The sequence below is a fragment of the Podarcis raffonei genome, chromosome 2, assembly GCF_027172205.1.
Source record: "Podarcis raffonei isolate rPodRaf1 chromosome 2, rPodRaf1.pri, whole genome shotgun sequence".
NCBI lineage: Eukaryota > Metazoa > Chordata > Lepidosauria > Squamata > Lacertidae > Podarcis > Podarcis raffonei.
The window spans coordinates 32,000,329-32,023,206 of record NC_070603.1 but is presented as its reverse complement, the minus strand read 5'-3'; the positions used below and the strand labels follow the sequence as shown (position 1 = coordinate 32,023,206).

The 22,878-nt window shown below is 45.2% G+C and overlaps 1 protein-coding gene across 6 annotated transcripts in view; it reads right to left on the bottom strand.

The window, feature by feature from the left end:
* Nucleotides 1-21,758, bottom strand: part of TMC6 (transmembrane channel like 6) — a 28,310-nt gene extending 6,552 nt beyond the window's left edge. For 2 of the 6 annotated variants that reach the window (XM_053375612.1, XM_053375617.1), the window contains exons 1-15: nt 21,637-21,758; nt 14,969-15,100; nt 12,751-12,875; nt 10,363-10,494; nt 10,048-10,206; nt 9,225-9,330; nt 8,727-8,820; nt 6,188-6,442; nt 5,281-5,477; nt 3,950-4,094; nt 2,956-3,111; nt 2,312-2,484; nt 1,768-1,849; nt 1,096-1,193; nt 566-661 (exon numbers count right to left, since the gene is read on the bottom strand). In XM_053375612.1, coding sequence (XP_053231587.1) covers nt 566-661; nt 1,096-1,193; nt 1,768-1,849; nt 2,312-2,484; nt 2,956-3,111; nt 3,950-4,094; nt 5,281-5,477; nt 6,188-6,442; nt 8,727-8,820; nt 9,225-9,330; nt 10,048-10,206; nt 10,363-10,494; nt 12,751-12,875; nt 14,969-15,024 — 1,874 coding nt within the window. In that variant the 5' untranslated portion in view covers nt 15,025-15,100; nt 21,637-21,758. The other 4 variants (XM_053375613.1, XM_053375615.1, XM_053375614.1 and 1 more) reach the window with 4 other exon arrangements.
* Nucleotides 21,759-22,878: the final 1,120 nt, after the last annotated feature.

Sequence of the window (22,878 nt, the reverse complement as noted above, 5' to 3'; positions counted from 1 at the left end):
AAAATAGGGTAAAAATACTGCAAATAAACAACAAACAACAAGGTGCAGATGTGCAGCAGCACCTGAAAGACTGTGGCAGCGGAGATTTAAAGGAAATTTAAAGCTTTCCTGCTTCAAAGTGGTTAATTAGGATTGTTTAATTTACTGCTGGTCTTGATATTTGTTTTAATAGGATTGCTATTTGCAGAACCTGCAGCTCGAAGGTAGAACAAGATGCTTTGCATGCATAAGTCCTAGGCTTTTTCAGGTAAGGCTGTGAAAACCTTAGAGAGCCCCTGCCGGTCAGTGTAGACAATATCAAGTAGGTGGTCCAGTGGCCTAATTCAGTACAAGGCAGCTTCCTCTGTTAACATATGTCATTGCACTAAAAGCCACCCTGAGCAGCTCACATGAGACAGGGTGTAGATGTTTTAAATAAAATGCATGCGATCTAAAGATCCTCTGCCTTCTTCAAAAACAGATTAGTGCTCTTATCTGCAGGGTGAACAGAATGTAAGACTATAACATGAATATGCAAAGGGAAAAGGAGTGACCCAGCAAAAAAATGGAAGCGGGCATCTCTCACCAGGTCAAGGTTTGTCCATAAATGAGCTCCAGAACATTTCGAGCAATGTCAAACTCAGGCCTCCGCTTACTCTGTAGCTTCTTCTCCAAAATAACCCTGAGTAGTAGTCAGAGAGAGAGAGAGAAAGAGATTGGGTTGTATCCCATGAAGTCATTGCACAAGGGGGACAACTTCTGCTCACATCTGCTCTGAGGATTCCCTAACCCTCTGGAGCAGATTCTGTGGGGTGTAGGGGAAGGAGATGTTCCATTGTACCCATTGAAGTAGTTCTATTTATGCAATGACTTCACTGGATTCAACCCAGGACACAGCTATACAGCTGCAGATACAATGTTATAAGTGCATTATACAAATGTGACAGTAGATGGTGCTGGTGAGCTTACGGCAAATTCAATATATTTTTCAAAACGCTTTTTTTTAAAAGCATTTTTGTATGTGTCTAGATTCCACCCCAGTCAGTCCAAATTGCAAAGCAGGGCTTTGCCAGAGTAAGTTTTCACATTTGGGAAAGGGATTGGCCTGATAATTACCTCCACATCAGCTCTGCGAAGAAGGTGTCCAAGAGACAGAAAATGAAATCCATCACCACCAAGCGGTAGAGCTCTTGCCCCACAAAGTTCTCCCAGCACTGTGGAAAAATGGGCAAAATGGAGAGGTGTTTCTCTTTCTGGAGCTCTTGGCCAACCAGTTTCTTCTGTCTGCTGTTGCTTCAGACATCCCTAGCAACAGAAGTTGAGTCCATCCCTGCTATATGTGCAACGTGCCAGCAAAAAGATGACATTTTGCCTCTTGCTTTTGGAGGGGCAGGGCTCTATTTGCTGCAGGTTAAAACAAGGGAAAGCAACGCCAGCCTGCCTTTGCTGCAGCCGGTCAACTCTCCTCCTGTTCCACAAGATACTTTGCATTGTTCCAGTTTTAGCATGCCCAATGAACGGATTTAAGAAACTAATATTTGGCATAAATAAAGTTTAAAAGGTTATTCAAAGCACCAGAAAAGGTTTCCTGCTGCAAAGACCTTTCCCATTTCTCATGAGCTATTTGCTGGAAATTATGAAGCATCCGAGTGGGGGGTCACTTTGTTCCAAGTACACAAAGCCACCTTTTTTGTGCCTGGCTTGGTTCAGTATGATAAAACCACAGAAGACCAGCAGTTGCTGGAAATGTCCCAGCAGCAGCTTCACTTGCCACAAATTCACACTGACCTCCATTTCTGAAGTCGTCTCTTTCCTGCTCAGCCAGTGATAACACAGCAACCCTAAGATAACCATCTTCAGAATTAAGTTCCTGAAGACAAAAACAAAAAGAAAGAAAAAGAGGAAAGGAATTTCCTAAGAAACAATATTCTGAGGAAGAAAATTGTTTCTAAGTTAGATCGACTAAACCCACCCACTCCACCTCCAACTGCCAGAATGTTACCTGGAGAATCTGGTGACACCCACAGCATACATTTAAAGCACATGGCTCCCCCCCCCCAGAGATTCCTGGGAGATGAATTTGTTTAAATGGGTGCTGGGAATTGTAGCTCTGTAAGGGGTACGCTAGAGTTCCCAGGATTCTTTGGCGGAACCCATGTGCTTTAAGTGTGATCCACTTAGTTCTCTTGTTCTTCTGCTTGGCAGGAGTAAAGAGGTAGGGAAAAAGCTATCACCAGCACATTCAGGCATGGAGGACCAACGCCAATACCTGGACACAAAATGCAGAGGAAGCAACATGCTCCTCTGTTTCAGCTGCTAGGCTCTGTGTTACCTGCAGATGGCGACATACACTTCTAGGACGGGAGATTCCTGCTTCTCCCAGGCAGCCAGGAGGTTGTATATGTAGGGGATGAGCAAGTTAATCAGAGACACCAGCAGAGGCAGGGCCAGGAGCAGGGCTTCTTTGCCCAGGTAGTTGCTTGTCAAGAGCTTCTCATGATGAACCTGTGAAAGTGGTGCACCGTGGGTTACCTGTTCCAACTCTTATCAAGTCCCCACATTTAATGCAAACAGAGCTCTAGGTTCTAGGAACGGGATATAAGCATCACAGCACCTCCTTTATGACTATCACTGAAATCGCAACTTTCAAGCTGGGAAATTGCAGGAGATAATAATCTACATCTGCCTGTTTATTACAGTGAAAAGTGGCCACCTTTCATGGAAGAAACAAGTAGAAAGCTGGCACTGTTGTACTACAACTCCCATCACCCCAGGCCAGCAGGGGATGATGGGGATTGTAGTCCAAGAACATCTGGGGACCCAAAGCTGGGGAAGGCAGGCCTCATGTGAGCCCAGTGATGGCCTCTTTCCCCAAAGAGGCTAAGGAGTCCCTGCCACAGACCCAGAAAATCAGAGATAGTGCTTGCTGCCAAGAACACAGCAGGCCCTTGGAAAGCAATGTAGCAGCCATCTCACCTGGTAAATGTATATAGAGAAGTAGTGAACTCCTAGGACACATCCCAGAACAATGCCCAGAGACAGAGTCCAGGCTATCAGTAGGATTGCCAGCCTCTGCAGTCTCTTGCACAGGTTTAATGGGCGAGACCTGGATCGCCGCTCAGCCAGACACTCCTGATAAAGGAAAAGAAGAAAAACAACCACTTGAGTGATAAATGAGGACAGGGGCTGCAACATGACTTCCTAGTTACATGGCCAATCTGCATTTCTTAGGGGTAGGCAATATACCCAATGCAAAAGGAGCCAGCGATAAATCTGTGGGAGAGGCACCTGGGAGTTCAAAGGAATCAAAGAGTGTGACTGTAATCTGCTCTGTAATATGGGGAGGTTATCTGTACAAAAGAGCAGATCAGACTTGTTGTTGTCATCATAGGATTGTAGAGTTGGAAGGGACCCCCAAGGGTAATCTGGTCCACCGCCCTGCAATGCAGGAATCACAACTAAATGATCCCTGACAAATGGCCATCCTAACTCTGCTGAAAAACCTCCAATGGGAGTCCATTCCACGGCTGAACAGCTCTTAATGTCAGAAAGTTCTTCCTAACGTTTAATTGGAATCTCCTTTCTTGTAACTTGAAGCCATTGGTTTGGGTCCTACCCTCTGAGCAGCAGAAAGCAAGCAAACTCCATCTTCCATGTGGCATCATCTCTCAGGAAAAGTTTATACAGTTTGGAGAGGTATGAGCATCATGGCATAGATATCGCTGCACTATTTATATTCAGTGTCGTACAAAATGCCTTGTTACCTTCTCACATCTAGCTACCCAGAGTGGCTGCGGCGACCCAGTCAGATGAGTGGGGTACAAATAATTAATAATAATAATAACAACAACAACAACATCCTGCTGCACAGGATATCGAGAGCCCCATCACTCAGCCTTCCCAGGGAGACCGATTTATCCACCAAGCTTGTTGCATTTTCACAGCCTGAATTGGCACACTCAGTACTTGCCTTCAGGTGAGTGCAGATGTTTTCACTCTGAAGTCGGACGGAGCGTTTCTGGATCACCTTGTAGTCCCAGGCACAGAAGACTTTGATTGCCAGGTCCCCTGATGCACTGTCCACACGGTAGCTCTCCCCAAAGGAGTGGGACATGCTGCGAAGAAGGGAGAAGATACCGTCAATCAAGATTGCTTGTGTTAGAAATACTTTCTTTAAATCAAGTCTTCCAAGCAAGACCCTTCATGATTTTTTTTTTTCATTTCTTAAAGTTATTTGCACTCTTTCTGATACCAGATTGTTGACCATCTGGCAAAAAAAAAAAGAAAGAAAAAGAGAGAGATTCTGACACTGCCTGAGTTAAGTAAGTCCCATCATGTTCCATGGCGCTTACTCCCAGATAAATACGCATTGGATTGCAGACCTTAAAACAGATATTATTAGTGTTCACATGTCATAATAAACCATAAGGGCTTGCGACCAGTTTACTTGCAGGATCATCTTACTTTATATGCCTACTCAACTACTCTGACACTGTTGTAGCTGCCACGTAATACTCTTTCTGCAGTTCTGAGAAATCCATCTTATAACACGGTAGCAACAACACTTTGAAACTCCCTGCCTATTGACACCAGACTGGCACCTTTGCTGTGCTCTTTTTGCTGCTTGCTTAAATCATTTTTGTAAAATGGTGACATGTTTAAATCTTTTTAACTGCTTTTTTAATAATATCTTTAAAAATATGTTTTAACTGTCCTATTATAATTTTTAACATTTCTTGTAAACTGCTTACAAGACTGCAGATTTAACAAAATATGTTACTACTTAGACTTGCAATATATGCTATCACATTTGAATGGCAATTATGAACCCTTCTTGATTGCTTTGTTGTTGTTGCTGCAATCCTTCCCATCCTAGAGGCCTCAAAATGCTGCTGGATTTCCACAATCCCTGACCATCAGCTCTGCCTTCTGGGAATGATGGGGAGCTGAATTTATAATTATATGGGAGGATACCAGGTTTGAGAAGGTTGGGTGTACCAGACTGCAGCAAAAAAAAAGCAGTAAGAAATACTGATGGGAAGGAGGAAGTGTTATTTGGAGCCCAGTACCTCTGTTTTCCCCAGAGTGGTTGGGGACACCCAGCCAGATGGGTGAAGTATAAATAATAAAATTAATATTATTTTCAGGGAATTGTAAAAAATCAGGAAGGATGCAGAATATGGAAGATACCTAGACATTTTCTAAATGCAACCAAGAAGGAAAGACAAAATGAAAAGGTTGAGGACAGGTCCTGTGTAAGAGAAAAAGCAAAGAAAACTCCTGAAACCCGTATCATCTCACCTGTACACCAGCAGAAGGCAGGTCACAAAGAAGGAGACGCCGGTGGCTAACACGTAAGCCAGTGGCATATTGTATGGCAGATGGACAGTCCTGCCCTGCCTGCAAGTTGTGCTGCTGTTAGGGCTGAATGCGCAGGGGTCATTCAGTGTGAAGTTACTGTAGTAGCCATAATACATCAATGTGTGATTGAAGTAGCCCTGCAAGGAGAAGAGAGAAATGGTTTCCAGTCCTTCAAGTGCTTTACTCTTTGCCCAAGGAACTTGGGCACAGCAACATGGGGGTGGCTCCCACATGCATGCTTGACACAACCACTGATGACACTGATGACCTTGGGTTAAGTACTTAATTCGTTCCTGAGGTCCGTTCTTAACCTGAAGCACCACTTTAGCTAATGGGGCCTCCGCTGTCGCTGTGCTGCCGCCACGTGATTTCTGTTCTCATCCTGAAGCAAAGTTCTTAACCCAAGGTACTATTTCTGGGTTAGCAGAGTTTGTAACCTGAAATGCCTGTAACCTGAAGCATATGTAACCCAAGGTACCACTGTACTCACAATTCCCCCATTTCTTCTCAGAGGAGTCTGGGGTTTTTAAAACCCTCATGGGCTAAGCAAACACCTCTGCTGTGCAATTGTTTCCAGAAGTAGTGTTGGAATAAGGAGAAAGGCATATTTTACGTTGTGATGGGGGATTTGTGGCCCTCCCAATCTTGCTGGACTACAGCTCCTATCGTGCCTGACCACTGCCTGTGCTGTCTGGGCCTGATGGGAATCAAACTCCTAGGAAATCTGAGTGGCCACAGTTTACTCACCCCCGTTTTTAATATCACTCCACACATGCCACGATTAGAAGTACGCTGCTTTATTCCAATGGCAGCAAAGGGACATCAGATGTATTCGACAAATGCTTACCGCTCCAGTGAGGGGCTCAAGCCCCGTGAAGGCTTTGCTGTTGGGTGTGGTAGGAGGGTAAGCAGCCTGCACGGCAACCACGAAGACCAGCAGGAGCAGAAACAAGAAGAGATTGAACATGAGCAAAGTCTTGAGGAACAGGAAGTAGGAGAGGATGCTGGACCCAAAGCGACCGCTGATCTGCTTGAGGGAATAATGCCAGGGCTGGAGGGTGTGACGGAGGGACAGAAGGCTGTACCAGAGATTCCGGAACCCCTGCAGGGAAAGCAGCCTTTGATCAGAGAAGCCCTTCAGCTGAAGAGATGGTAGCTTTCAGCAAGCCATTGGTTGGGGTCCTACAGGTGTGTTTCACCAACACACAGTTAAGCAAATCGTTCCATGTCCTGGTGAGGGTCCAGGTCATGTGCAAGAGGAGAAGGAGAGGGAGGAAATCCCCTTGCATTAGTACAACTATTTAGTTGACTCCCAAGCACCTGAGCTACACTTGACTAAGCATCCAGCCCAACCCTACTGGACTCCTTCCCGTTGGTCTTGGCAGGATAAGTAAATCCACTGCAATCCATTGTGTCATTGTGTTCCCAAACTGTGGTCTGCTAGTTTCATTCAGGGGGTCTGCTGAGCATCTGTGAATTTGTGGTTGAAGATGGGAGATGCCACATCAATCACATTGGATATTTGTATTAATTTTTAACTGTATTTTCATTGCTTATTTCTTATATTGTGTTTTATTGTATCAACCTTTGAATTCTATGGAACTGCAGCTGCCACAACAGGCAGAAAATCCATTAAGTGGTCCCACCAAGACCCTCAGCCATTTTCAAGTGGTCTGTCGGGGGGAGAAGTTTGGGAGCCACTACATTATGTGAAACATGCAGTCACCGCCTGTTTTGAGCAAACCACTGGGCCACAATCTCTGAAGTGTGAATTACAATGTTCTAGCTCACTGGGGTGCGGCACAAAATGAGTAAATATTTGCTTTGCATGTGGCACAGTAAGAATGTCATAAGAATATTAAGTGCCTCCTCTCCCAGCCCAGCTTGGAACCTAACATGGTGCCTTCTCAAAATGCGAGCAGAGCCAAAAATGAACTTGTGTTGAAGAGAAAGCTGACATAAGTCTTCCATTATCTATTTACTTCATTTCTATCCCACCTTTCCTTGAAGGAGGTCAAGGTAATGTACATGATTCTCCCCCCCCCCCCGAAAAAAATATCTCATTCCCACAACAATCCTGTGAGGTAGGTCAAGCTACTGGCCCAAAGTCAGCAAGAGAGCTTCATGTCTGAGTGGGAATTTGAAGCCAGGCCTTGAGTACAACATTCTAACAGCACTAGAAGAAACTTAGAAAGAGGCTCCTAAAACATTTTAATGCCTTGATGGCATTAACATAAACTCCGTAACTGGCAAAAGTTGGGCCGACTCAAATCCTTAAATACCCCATGGATTTCTTAGAAGGATTCTGATGGATATTTCCACAGCTATGCAAGGAAGATTCTGGAGGCCACACTTCTTCTCAGAGAGGCCCCTGAGTCTGTTTTTCTCCTCACAATATAGATATACAGTGGTACCTGTTCTCATCCTGAAGCAAAGTTTTTAACCTGAGGTACTATTTCTGGGTTAGCGGAGTCTGTAACCTGAAGCGTATGTAACCTGAAGCGTATGTAACCCGAGGTACCACTGTATAAGGAAGTGCTTGGGAAACTGTTGTATGGACAAATGAGGGATTTCATTAGTTGTATGAAAAGAATTGGCCTCAATTAGGCAACCTTGTATCTAGAAAGGGTGTTGGTAAAGTTATGCCCTCATTTAGCAGCACCTTCAATGGGCGTAAGCAGAGATTCTTCTCTCTTTCTGGGGGCAGCTGGTGGTGCCAAAGCAGGCTGACCTTTCCAGGCCTACTTCTAAAGCATACATTTAAATCAGTAGTATACCACTTTAATAGTCACAGCTTCCTCCAAACAAATCCTGGGAACTGTAGTTTGTTAAGGGTGCTGCAGGTTGCTAGGAGACCCCTATATGCTTCATAGAGATGCAATTCCCAGGGTTCACCCAGAAGAGGAATTGATTGTTAAACCACTACTGTGGCTCTGTGAGGGGAACTGAGGTGTCCTAATACCACTCAGCACCCTTAACAAACTACAGTTCCCAGGATTCTTTGCAGGAAGCCATGAACCGCTGCTTGGGTTCCGAGATATTCAGGGGAGGCCTTTCTCTCAGTCCCGCCATCCTCACAGGCACGCTTGGAAGGGACACTGGAGAGAGCCTTCTCAGTGGCTTCTCCCAGACTTTGACACTCTCTCCCTAGAGAAGCTAGACCTGCTCCCTCCTTGTTGTCCTTCTGCCTGAAGGTGAAGCCAGTTCCCAACAGGCTTTTGGGAACTGACTGTTTTTAAGGAAAGGGCTGGTGCTATGCTGTTCTATTGTAGATAATAATAATAAAATAATAATAATAATAATAATAATGGGGTATTAAAGTGTTTTAAAGGTATGGCACAGATGTGGCCCAGGACTATGCAGGGCAGGTGAAGTTCATGACTTACTATGATGATGTGGTATTTAAGCCGGCTGCAATGTGACAAAGGAGCTCTTGTCTTGGGTTTCATCAAGGTGCCTGAGTACCCACTTGATTCCTGCCTACAAAGGGACAGACAAACGGATTTTTATAGAATCATTGCAAAAAGCTGCTCTTTAGATGAGAAGTACAAGCTCCTCATGTCGTTCAGCACACTCACCAACTGCTCCCTTGATTGCAATAATTTTTATTTTTATTATTATTATTATTATTTATTACTTATACCCTGCCCATCTGGCTGGGCCTCCCCAGCCATTCTGGGCAGCTTCCAACAGAATATTAAAAACACAATAAAAGATCAAACATTAAAAACTTCCCTAAAGAGGGCTGCTTTCAGATGTCTTCTAAAAGTCAGGTAGTTGTTTATTTCCTTGACATCTGGTGGGAGGGCATTCCACAGGTCAGGCGCCACTGAATCTCATTCCTGCCCATTTTAGTAGTGCTGAAATGGCTTAAAGGCACTGACCTCAGCTTGCACTTCTCGCCCAGGCTTAGAGGCATTGTTCTCAGCATGCTGATGCGCTGGCTGGCTGGCAGGCTCCGGAGTTCTTTCACCAGGAGGCTGCGTTTGTCTAGGGAGGGAAGAATACAGGATGTTTAAAGGCCACTGCTGGAGGAGGTAAACCCAGCTGCATTTCCAATGGCAGGAATTTTGGCGAAAGAGAGAAAATGTCAAAAAGAAAAAAGTACCTCCTTGGCTCCCCTTCCTTACACATTTTGAACTGGGTATTAAAACAAACAAGTCGTACAGAAAACAAGAAATAAACCACACACTGGATTCTGCAGCTCTGGTCTGGAAAAGTGTTTGTTCCATGGCCTTTCCTGGCAAGGCTGACCCTGTACATTTTCTTGAGTCAGGGCCATAACATGATAATGCTGCCTTAAAGGGCTATGGTAGTTGATCCTCTGAGCAGTCATTGGTCTGGAAAGGTATTCTGCCCCACCTGCTCTGGTGAAAAAATCCAATTGTTCTAATGATGCAAATATTTGGAAGGGTGAACCATATGCACAGAACAGTGACCATAAATTATTATTATTGGAAGCTTTTAATGTTTAATGGATTACTATACTTTAATATTTTGTTGGAAGCCACCCAGAGTGGCTGGGGAAGCCCAGCCAGATGGGTGGGGTATGTATGTATGTAAGTATAAATAAATAAACAAATAAAATAATATTATTATTATTTCCCTAAAATGCTCATCACTCAGACAGCTACACAATGAGTACACAGCCCCTTCCAATTTCTTGCCAGAGTGTGCATCTCCCCAAGCTTTCCATAGCAGACTTACTATCCTCTTCCTCGTGGCTGGAATCCAGGTCTAGATCAAGCTGCCGGATGCTGGGCCGCGCGGAGCGGGACACTTCTTGAAGAGGGGCGCGGGTGCTCTTCCGGCGCAGCCGGGCAGTGCGGTTACAATACTGGGAGATGACAGCTCCTCTGCTGCGGCCTGCAAGTGGATGGGAAAGAAGATGAGAGGAAGGCTCCTGGTCTGATACCATGGAGAATTTTCACCCTCTATCGTTTGTGCTCCATGCTGAAAAGCCTTAACTCTGAGACCCTGCCTCTTGCAAAGGCACTTCCTTGCAGGCTTGCTCCAACTCACCAATAGTTCGGCTGGGCATGCTGGCCAGGATGCGCAGAGTGGCTGAGGAGAAGTCCGGATGTTCTGCCATCTGTCCTGGTGCCTCCCAAGCCTCAGTCAGGCGGGGAGGAGAAACCGTGTAGGCCAGATTCTCTGGAGGGAAGGGAGGAACGAAATGATTTTTACTGCATAGTCTTGGGTAGGGAGGTGGAAGGGGTGTTGTCCCATTGGAGCAGGGATCCTCCTTACCTACTTTTCATTTCCAGTTCTGTGCATGCTCCCTCGTTTTAAATAAAAGCAGTGCTTCGCGAACTTTTAAATACTTTGCTACCACTTTTGAACTTCTTGTGCCTTCTCTCCCCAACCTCAACTCAGGACCAACCTTTTGTTCCACAGCAGACTCAAGAACAAACGTTGAATCAGGCATACGACCCACCTGGTCCAGCATTAAATATGAAAATCTTTAATGAACAATAGCATTTTCTGTGAGTATTGCAACACTCCAGTTCTGCTAGTGCAACAGACTTCCATTTGCACAACGGAACTTCCTTCTTCTCTCCCCTGAAGGCCCCAACCACTTGCCAGAGATGGCAAAAATTAAGTGCACTAATAGAATGTACTTATTCATAGATATGTGAAACTTGTATGCATGGTACAGCAATTATGCTGCCTTTCTGATGGTCTGAGACATTGCATTGTTGTGGAAACCCATCCTTGCATTGATATGTGTGTGTGTGTGTGTGTGTGTGTGTGTGTGTGTGTCTAGGTTCTTTGGTTTCTACACCTTTTGAGTTCTCCACAGCTTCAATACGGTTAACAAAGGAAGCTTTAAGGACCCCTTGGGCGATTATTATAAATTAAATTAAATTAAATGGCACATTTTGTCATCTAGGCTGAGTCGTCTATACCCCTGGGAAATCTCCCCCAGTGTTTCTTGCCAGAGGCTTCCGAAAACACATGAAGAGTGAAATTAATATTCAGCACAACAAAAAAGCAAAACAACAACAACCCAAAAACATCTCAACTTTCATCACATCTGAGAATCTCACAAGTTCACTGCCAAATCTGTCTCTTAGTCTGCAAGTTCATGAATTCATAGTTTTGTTATTTGTATTTCATTCTTCAATATCCGGTAATTTGGTTCACTCATCTAGCACATCAAGTTGCTTAAAATACAATAATTACTGTCACAATTACAACTGGTGTTTTATATAAATCATTTTGCAAATAAACAAGAAAACAAAACAGCTGAAATATGTGGAAGTTCTTAAAGCACACAATTCCAAAATTCTCTTATCACTATGTCTTGGAGACATCTAAAGTTTCTGAGTAAACAGAACAAAACCAATAGTATATAACTTACATAGGGACACTTTCGATATAGCGTAGATTCCGGCGTATAATACGACTTTTTAACCCCGGAAAAGAGGCTAAAAAGTCGGGGGTTGTCTTATATGCTGGGTATTGGCGGCGCGGTGCAGAGCGGAGCCCGCCCCCCGCCTGCTGCAGCAGGGGCGGCGTGCTCCACTCCGCGCGGCTTTCTCCCAGCATGGAGCTGCCCAGTGTATTAGGCAACTGGGCTTAGAAGACGAACCCCCAAATTGCAGCTGCCATTTTTTGGGGTTGTCTAATACTCCCAGTTGCCTAATACACCGCAATCTACGGTACACCTCAGACCATTTGAAGGTCTTTGTCATGGTAGCAATGCTCTCGTCTTTGAGTGCTGTAGCAATGTTAGCTGTATAGTCTCCCTTGGAAAGAATATTATACAGTATTAACCAAAGAATAGACAGAGCTGTTTCTACTGTATTTGCCAAAGTAACTGAATTTTGCTTTGGGTAAAATTCACCGGCTTCTGCAAGCCAGTGTGGTGCAGTTGTTAAGAGGCCCAGGCTAGGGCTAGGGACACCAAGGTTCAAATACCCACTCAGTCATTAAGGTCACTGTCACCATGTCTTAGCCTAACCTACTTCGCAGGGTTGTTGTAGAAGAAAGAACTGGCTGAAAATGGAATAAAAAAAAGATGTGAAAATATAACAGTTTGTTCTCATTCTACTTTCACCACATACAGATCAGATTGCAAAATCAGCTTCTCTGAAATAAAACAATTCTGATTAGCTGTAGCACTCCTGCATTTTAGTGGAGGCTAAAATGTTCTGAAATTAGGACGCTGTGCATTTAGCAATATCTGTCAACCCTGACTTTCTAAGTGAAAACATAGAAGCTACATCAGAACACTTCCCCAGGTTTTTCTCCTGCTCTACAACCACATTGGCCTCTGAGGAAAAGCAGAATCAAGAAAAATTACTTTCACCACACAAATCACACTCCATCACAGCTATTTCCCTGCAGCAATCAGAGGGATGATATCCACCCAGCAGTTCTCAACAATGAGACACACTGTCTCACCTCTGCCTCTGGGAGCCAGATTCTGCATCTCCACCTCCTCCTGTTCAGCCAGCCAGCTCTGCTCCTCGATGAGCTGGTGGAAGGAATCGTGCACAGCACCTTCATCGTAAGGACTTATGTCCTGGCTGTGGGGGAACAGAGAACCAGGTTCCAGAATTATTCATAGAATCATCGAATGGTAGAGTTGGAAGGGATCCCGAGGGCCATCTAGTCCACCCCTTGCAACGCAGGAATTTCAACTAAAGCATTAAGCTGGTGCATTGCCTAAGAAGACAGCATCCTAACTCCCAACTGGATCCATGTGTAGGATAATGCTAGGAGTCAGGTGTATATAGAGCCTAAGAATAGAGATGTCCCACAAGGCAGTGTTTATTAACAGTCATCAAAGCAGTAACTGTGGACCACCAGTTTTAGACACAGGTCCTCCACCACAGGGACGTGGGTGGCACTGTGGGCTAAACCACAGAGCCTAGGAGTTGCTGATCAGAAGGTCAGCGGTTCGAATCCCCACAACGGGGTGACCTCCCATTGCTCAGTCCCTGCTCCTGCCAACCTAGCAGTTCGAAAGCACATCAAAGTGCAAGTAGATAAATAGGTACTGCTCTGGCTGAAAGGTAAACGGCGTTTCTGTGTGCTGCTCTGGTTCGCCAGAAACGGCTTAGTCATGCTGGCCACATGACCCGGAAGCTGTACGCCGGCTCCCTCGGCCAGTAAAGCGAGATGAGCGCTGCAACCCCAGAGTTGGTCACGACTGGACCTAATGGTCAGGGGTCCTTTACCTTTACCTCCACCACACCTAGGCAACAAACCTAAGAGAGGGCCTATGACAACAGTGAGGAATGGCTAGGGGAGGGGAAGCTCAAGAGGAGCAGGGAGCTGCTGCTGCCCCCAGCACCTGTCACCTGAGGGGGCTGCTTCACTCTACCTAATGAAAAGGATTTTGAGAAGTGCCTTAGTTCAGAGGCAAGATTAATGAAATCTATGTGTACCATTTCCCTCTGCTTGCAGAGCCCATAGGTGCATAAATCCTGTACCTCTAGTTTCCCAGTTCCAAGCTTTGCCATTTGTACTGCAAGGAACTGTGGAACTCATTGCCACATGGTTCAACCATGGGAAGTAGAATATCTTTCATCAAAAGATCAGACAATTCTTATGAAAGGAAAGGAACATTTTAAAAGTTTAGGTAGGGTGATCGGCATCCTTCTGTTGTTTTGAAACATGCTGGGGATGAATGTAAATTACATATGTGGTGGAGTAATCTATTATTGCTCTGTGCAGTTAGCCGTAGGCTTCTCTCAACTTGTGCACAGCTGAATAAATTTTGGAGCCAAGGACTAAAATAGACCACCTGCCTGTCCCAGTAAGTTTTTTCTCGTGCCATTAAAGAAAGCTTGCATTCTGCAAACATAGATGAATCAGAAGAACTTCCCAATATTCCATAACATGTGTGGTCTGCTTCACTGTGCACTGGAATCCTCTACAATGAAGTAAATCCCTCAGGCCCCATCTTTTGAACAAAAATGTCCAATTTCCAGGTATTTCTAATAGTTGGCATGTCCAGAACTTTGTGCATGCCAAAGTTCAGCTTTCGGGGGGGGCCTGGAAGTATCCTTGTGGTACATTTATTTGCCCCCTGCTTCTAGGGAGAGCCTTGGAAGCGCCCCCTTCGGACTTCTGTGGTTATCAGGGTACCACATTTTAACTTCCCAGTTACCAAGGAAGTGGTGTAACCAGCTGGGTTCTGTTTTGCGCACAAGAGAGAACAATCATGTCCTCTTTCAGACTTTCCCCGTTGCCAGGTTAGTGCTTCTAGATTTCTGGAAATATCTTTTGAGTCTTCCATTTGAAGGGAAATAAGGCATGAGTGACTAGGATGCCTTGGAACAGGAACACAGGAAGTTGCCTTATACTGACTAAAGTCACCAAACCACCTGTCCCTCTAGATCAGTTTTGTCTGGGACCCTCCCAGCCCTACCTGAAGATGCTGGGGATTGAACATGAGACCTTCTGCTTACAAAGCAGATCCTCTACCTATTGAGTTACATAATCCCTTCTCTAAAGCATTACACAGATACCAAATTTCAGGATGAAGACAATTTAGGGCAACAAAACAAAACAAAACCCCATATTGGCAATTTCAATACCCCCAACACCATGGAGTTAATGAAGCCCAAGTGTATTTACATTAATTTATATCATTTAAAATACTGTCACTCACCTGGCAGCCTCCCTATTCTCGGTGGCAGGAAAGGTGAAGGCCACCGTGTGAGACATCTTGCCCTCCCTCAACAGCACCAATCACTTGCCTACTGGTTTGCTTGCCTCTTCATGGTTCAGTCTGACGGCGTTTCTAAATGCAAGTTAGAGAGGGATCCCGTCACCGATGAGCTGCTTCTGGTGAGGTGGCCCCACTTTGGGGCTCAGTGCTGCTACACTTGAGATCACAAGACTTTTGAGGTTAGGAAGACTGATCTGGCTTAATCCTGTTGACTCCCACAGACAGCAAAGCTAGGTCTGGAGTTATGAGCTGCCTCTATGCTACAAGGAGGACCACAAGACCAGGAACGCAAAGCTACCTTCAACTCCCGCTGCAAGACTCTTTTAAACAGAAGGCAAATGTCTACCGCCACAGCAGCCCAGTCAGCTAGGAGCAAAACACTGCGAAGAGGAAGGAAACGGAGGTTGAGACAAAGGCTGCAATTCAGCATGGTGCAGTGACCTTGCTCTGCATTTCACCACTGAGATAACACACACAGAGCAGCAGATTCCAGGACAGTCAGAACTTCACCCGCTCAGGGGCGAAAAAGAGTGGCTTTCTCCATTCTCTTGACTGAAAGGGCAGGGGAGCACTTCTCATGAACCCACGCACATGCAGGTGCTTCTCATACATCCGCCTGCGCTGCTCTGGGAGCGACAAACTCACTAAAGTTTATTTTGACTGCCTCAGCCTTCATCAGACTACACCAGCTGTCGCCACATGTTGCCAAGGAGATAAGGGGTTTTTTTTTGCAGTTCAGTGCACAAAGGCTGCTTGGCTTCCAAGGGATAAGGAGAGCCTGACCCTGACATTCTTAAGGGTGGAGAGGAATAGAAGTCCCTCATCATCACTCGGAATTTAGGGGTCAGCAAACTTTTTCAGCAGGGGGCTGGTCCACTGTCCCTCAGACCTTGTGGGGGGCTGGACTATATTTTGAAGGGGGGAAAAAGAATATGTACGAATTCCTATGCCCCACAATTAACCCAGAGATGCATTTTAAATAAAAGGACACATTCTACTCATGTAAAAACACGCTGATTCGCAGACCGGCCACAGGCCGGATTTAGAAGGCGATTGGGCCAGATCCAGCCCCTGGGCCTTAGTTTGCCTACCCATGGATTAAATAGTTCCCTCACAAAACGCCTCACTTGCTTCAGTGCACTGAGAACTACAGCAAACAAAGCAGCTGGTGCTTCCTGCCTGACAGGAAACACCAGGAACTCCTGCTTCAGGTTCCAGGAAAAGTCTGAGATGGGAGAATGAAGGAAACAAATGACTGGATGCCTGAAGTGTGTTTTACACACAAGATAAAAGCTGAGCATGGTTGCCCATAGTTCTGACGTCCATAGCCAGGAAATCACTTGGTTCATCCTGTGTCGCTCAGTTCAGGAGGAGTTGCAACATATTTTTTGCTTTGAAGGAGGTCTCAAATTTTAGAGCCTGGTGCAAGGGACACCCATTATTTCACAAGCCTACATCAATACTGCAGAAGAAAAACAACAACAGTGTAGTGCCCTTACTTCTTGAAACCGTAACCCCGTTGTTCTAGGTAAGGGCAAGGGAACTTGTGGCCCTCCAGACGTTGTTGAACTTTTATCTTTCATCAGCCTCAGCCAGCATGAAATACAGGCAGGGACAATGGGAGCTGGGGTTCAGTAACATCTGGAGGACCAGAGGTGCCTCAATGCTAGACCACAACTACTATTATCCCAACCAAGGACCATGATGGCAGGTGCCAGCTACAGGTTACCCAACCTTGTTCGGAGATGCTGGGGACTGAACCTGGGACTTTCTCCATGCAAGGCAGACATTCTACCACTGGGCTATGGCCCCTCCTCAGACCATCTGTGAGAGAGATTTATTATGGGAATGCAACACTCCCATGGGAACGTTTGTTAGTGACTCATCCCACAGTCAGGAAGCCTTCCTTAAAAACTGACTTTATTCTAGAGCATTCCTAATTATATGCTGACCCCACTTATTTCTCCTCACTCTGTTGACATTTTGGGCTCTTTTAGGCTTTTTCTATGTGGCAAAAGTTGTTCTGTCTTCTTTTCATTTCGGCCTTCCATAGGCCAGAACCATCTTACCATGCCTCCACCCAGAGCTTCCAAGCTTCCCTCACATTTACAGCTCCCTGAACCCTTGGGCCTTTCTTTTGACCTTGCTTAACATTATTCATCAACTTCTCTCTTTTGGCTAAAGTGGGAATTGTATTAGGAGTACTGATGGAGGCAGGTCTTACAGCAAAACGCTATGCTCCTCTCCTTCAAGTAGCCCTGAAAGAGATTTGAGCTAAAATGTCCAGGAGCTGCGTTTTAATTATTAAGCCTGCAGAAAGGAAGCCAACTGGCTGACCTGAAACCTATTGCAAAGATAACGTGAAACTTAACAACGTCCCATACTACTGCCCTGGCTGCCTCCAAGAACAAGCCTGAGGAAACCTTGGCCCCAAGTTCATGCTTGCTAGGAACAACCACTGATCTTCTGAATTCCTTATCAGAGCAAGCAGAAAGGTTTAGCCCTGGATAGTAGCTCAGCAATGGTGTCTGATGCAGATTGGTATTGTTGGAACACTTAGAACTCTGCCTCTGTACACACTACAGTCATACCTCGGGTTGAATACGCTTCCAATTGAGCGCATTCAAGTTGCGCTCCGCGGCAACCCGGAAGTAACGGAGCGCGTTACTTGTGGGTTTTGCCACTTGCACATGCGCAGACACTCAAAATGACGTCATGCGCATGCGCAGAAGCGGCGAAAAGCGACGCATGCGTAGACATGCCATTGCTAGTTATGTTTGCTTCCAGATGCGAACAGGGCTCCGGAACGGATCCCTTTTGTATCTAGAGGTACCACTGTATTTATTTAAAGTACATCCCACCCCTGCCAAGAATTCTGGGAACTGTAGTTCATCCCTCACAGAACTACAATTCCCATGCCCCTTAACAAACTATAGTTCCAGGGATTCATGGGGAACTTTAAATGTGTGGCATGTATGTAAACCCCAAGCTTTAAACTCTCTCACTTCTCACCAGAATGCAGGGGGCCAGGCAGCTGGTACAGCAACGATGCAACAAAAGGCATTTGTTTGCCCAGTCGTGGCTGCCAACCCTTTTCCTGCCCCCATATAAATTAGCATGCTTTCTCCTAGCATGCTTTAACATCAGCCTAATAGAATGCCAGAATGCCAGGCCTTTGCTACAGCCTTTGTCCAAGCAAAGAGTCACACCCGTCTCCTGCAGTTTGGTTTTGAGAGCATCTATATATCCCAAACATTCATGTACTTCCCCAGCCATACTTTATGCATTCCCCCATTTTTAATAAGACTATTCTCTTTGGGCTGAAGTAGACTTGCACCCTGGCCAGTTTTCATTTAACACCTGCAAAATTAGGCAGCAGGCACCGGTCAAATTTATGCATGTGTAAATGAACTCTTAACTATGCAAATAGCCGGAGGCAGTATTCTTTCCCCCTTCTTGGAATAAATGCCAAATCACAGAGAAGCAGTGATTTTGCACGGTATGGGGGCACACACACACTCTCATTACTACAGCATGCACAGGGTTATGTTGGGGAGCAGCTGCATCCACGTCTAACTCAACACAAATCTCAGTGGCAGCTTAATTACCGCTTCTTGGCAGCCACACAGGAGAAGAATCATTACAACAGGCACGGCCACCACTGGACATAGAAGAGTTAATCGCAGTACATTCAGGCCTCTCCTCCCAGCCCCCAGCAGCAGGAATTTCAGAGTGTTTTGCTCACCCAGCCTGTGGGCATGTTTGGACAGATAACGGGTTGGGCTGCACACCCATTCCTATACATTCACCGGAACAGGAACAGTTCTGTGTAGGGAAAAGGATGAAACTCATGTGCAGATTGTTACATGTGATGTTGTCTGCATGCATCTGTTTCACTGGGTATATATTAGGATGAAACGGAGACGTGTAAAATTGTCACATGATGCTTCTGCGCTTTCTTCCTTATGGAAGTATGCTTTCCTGTATGAATTCTTAAGAACCAAGAAGCCCATATTCAACACCAGAACTGCTAAAGCTACTGTTGCTCAGTTAGAGTGAAACCTCCTACACTAGGTCACATGCAGGGGACGATGGGCAGGTCAGGACAATCATGTGGGAACCCTAGAACATTGGAGGGGGTACATGTGGCCCTCCAGATGTTGCTAGACTACAACTCTCATCATCCCTGACCATTGGCCATGCTGGCTGGAGCTGCTAGGAGTTGGGAGTCCAACATCTGGAGGGAAATAGGTTTACCGCCTCCTGTCCTAAATGAAACATCAAAGCAGTCTCAGGATGGTCACCCATGAGAGCCAGGATTGGCTAAGCAATTAGAAGCACTGCTCTGGTGTCTTTGAGCTGCATTCCAGATGTAGTGGGGTTTTTGGACTGAACTAATCACCTGCCAGTTAACAAGGGCAAGGCAGGGCTCACATCTGGCTTCCTGCAGTGAGTAGGGTGGTGCCTCCAGAGAAACAGTGCCTCTTTCAAAAACACTTTTTGCACTGCCAGTTCAGCACCCAAATAGGAATGCAGAAAGAAAGCTGGCAGGATGTGCCCTTAGTGCAATTGGTAATTCTCATCCCCAAACCAGATAGTTTACTTACCAGTGTAAGGACACCCAGAAGACCTCTGAACTCCATGAAATTTCTCACACTTCCAGGGCTAGAGAGAGCCTAGCCCAGCGCATCCTACTTCCCTGGCAGAAGGCAAAGGCATGCTTCCATCCTGACATACCTTTGCATTCTTACTTTCTCTCCACAGCAGCTTCTGAAATAATGGAAACAATAGAACTGCTGCATGCCCAAGGCTTGCCTGCAGGGCCAAGAAAGTGTTCCAAAGATCTCTGCTTCTGCTGTGCCAAGAAGCACAGGCTGCAGCCTCATCCTCCACCCTCCCCCTATTCCTTTTCTGCAAACAGCTCTTTCATATTATCTGCTCTGATACAGCAGGACAGCCCAGGAGGAGTCAGAGAAGCACAGTGGTAAATTCTGAAATGCAGGAGTTAATCAAAACAGCCTTCACAGCCTCACTCGAAGAAGAATACAACACACCCACACCTAGCAAGCAGCACCACTTAGCAGAATATCCAATTTATTAGGATCATCCCAACTAAAATCATATACAGTACAGTATATAATTACCTAGGAGTATAGGTTTAATTTGTAAAGCACACTGGCATTTAACAAAATATCTCTACTCAGCTGAAAAACAACTTTTAACTTTTAATGAAAAGTTTAATTTAAACTGCCACTGTGAAACAAGGACCACATCAAAGAAAAGGAAAGCAGTACCCAGCGTTTGCTCATTGTCCTCAACCCCAAACTTCCTCTATGCTAATCTGTCACAAACATTATCACCTCATTTACTTGCCAGAACAAGGAGACTGTCAATCACACTGGCACTCTGGCAGAAGAGACTACTTTTGAAAAAAATGTCCAGGCACCATTTCAGTTTACCACAACCCACTACCCAATTCCCCTTTCTTACATTGGCGCTTAACATCTCGGACTACTTGGAAACAACTCAACCAAGGTCATTGGCACTTTCTTGCAAGTAAACTTGCTTGTGACCCTAGCATTACTTTTCATTGTTTGAAAGTGCTCCAGTAGGGTACGTGGAATATGAAAGCTAACCCTACTAACTAGAAAAATTCCACACACACCAAGTCACAGGGGCTGACTTTAAAATCATGTTATAGTGAAAATAAAAGGTTTCAGAGCTATCTTGCATCCAAAATTTCCGTATAATTACTGCAGCTATGTTATATTTCTCATCGTGAACTATATTTAGCAATGTCTTGGGCATTTTGCTACAAGTAAATAAAACAATACTTCGGTTGAGGCAAGGGAAGCCTGACTGTGTGCAGGAGTGACTTAGAACTTCTAAAAGGAATAGCTGCACATCTAATAATTTCACACCACCTTGTCCCACTGAATAACCTTTTGCACATCATGCCAAGAGTACCCCATTTCTGCTTTTACCCCAGCCCCTCTTTGAAGGCTTTCAATAGAGAGAAAGGCAGATTTATTCATTTTTACTAAAAAATCAAAACAAAACATACCTAATTCCAGCCCACTACTCCTGGAGAGGCACTAGTTTTAGGACCCTGCAGCAAACTAAGCTGCTCCTATTGCCTTTCTCTCTTTATTTCCCCTTGCTGCCTGGAGGGAGAGAATGAGGAAGGGAGCAAAGGCAGCTGCTTCTGTGTACATGCACGCCGTGGGCATCTTATTCCCTTTCTCTCTTGAACCATAAAGGATGGGCCAGAAAGAGTTTTGGCCAAACACGATAGAGTATCTAAGAGGCCGTACTTCTACTACATATACAACCGAGTGGGTGTGAGAAGGAGGGACGGTCACGGGTCTTCCAGAGCAGTTTTGTTACCTTCCCACGCTGAGGGTATTGAGAATCAGAACGATTACGCATCGGGGACACAAGAAAAGTCCTCAGTTTGTAGCCCATCCCCGCTCAGAACACAGCGGGAAATCATCAGAGGCAATAACAATGTAAGAAAATGTTTCAGTACTTACAAAACAAGGGGAACTGAGCTATTTCTCAGTCCAGCAAGTCACAAGCAGCCTTTCTGCGGCATCTTACTCACTAACCTGGTGGGATCCTGTGGTTTTGATCAGTAGAATCTTAGCCACAAGATTCAGAAAACTTTTTTCCCCCTCCAAGGTCTCCTTTGTCCCGTCTCGGCAGTTTCAGACCACACCCTGCGCCTCACCTGTTACACAAAGGACGCTGGGAGATGTAGTCCTCCCCGACTCCAGCATCTACCTGGAGCAAACTCCTAGGTTAGGTTTGTATTGAAGGGCGGCTTGCAAAGAAGTCAACAACTTCATTTATTCAAAGGAGCCACGTTTGGACCAAATAAGTGCAAGTCTCCCGAGTTATCAGAGAGGACTACTGTATTATGGTATGGCTTACTATGTGTTCATATTTCCACTTGCACTGTTAGATGTCCGCTCTCAAGAAGGAGAGCCTTGTATAATGGGAAAGGATGTACTGATCACTCTTTTCGCCATCATCATCATCACCATCATCCTCTCAAAGGCCACATTAGCTCTATACATTGAAAGCACTATGATACCAGTTTAAACATTCATGTCTTCCCCCAGAGCATTCTGGGAACTGTGGCCTCTTAATGGTGTTGAGAGTTGTTAGGAAACCCCTATTCCCCTCAAAGAGCTACAATTTCCAGAATTCACTGGGTAAAGGGAGTGACTGTTAAACCCCTCTAGGAATTGTAGCTTTGTGAGGGAAATAGGGTTCTCCTATCAACTTAGCACCCTTAACTTCCCAGGATGCCTTGGGGAAGCCATGACTGTTTAAAGCAGCATGATACCATACCCTCCAACATTTCTCCGAAGAAAATAGGGACGTCCCATTCCACAGTGATAATTTTTCTATTTACGGTATACCCCACGCATCTTACTGGGTTGCCCCAGCCACTCTGGGTAGCTTTCAACATATAAAAAATAATAATTAAACATTTTTATTTTTTTTAAACTTCCCTATACAGGATTGCCTTTAGATGGCTCGGGGGTTGGATAACTCCATACCCTCCAACATTTCTCCATTGAAAATAGGGACATCCTAAGGAAAAGTAGGACATTCCAGGATCAATCAATAACCGAGTTGGCTTTTCTGAAACAGGGTCGTCCCTGGAAAATAGGGACACTTGGAAGGTCTGTGATAATGCTTTAGATGTAAAGTTCAGATGGGGTCTGAGTTGCCTAAAACGAAGGTTTCTGCATAGCTACACTTTACAAGAAACTTCACTCTACATATGCTTGCCTCACTAACAGGATATACTACACTGCAACCTATATCAGATTTATACT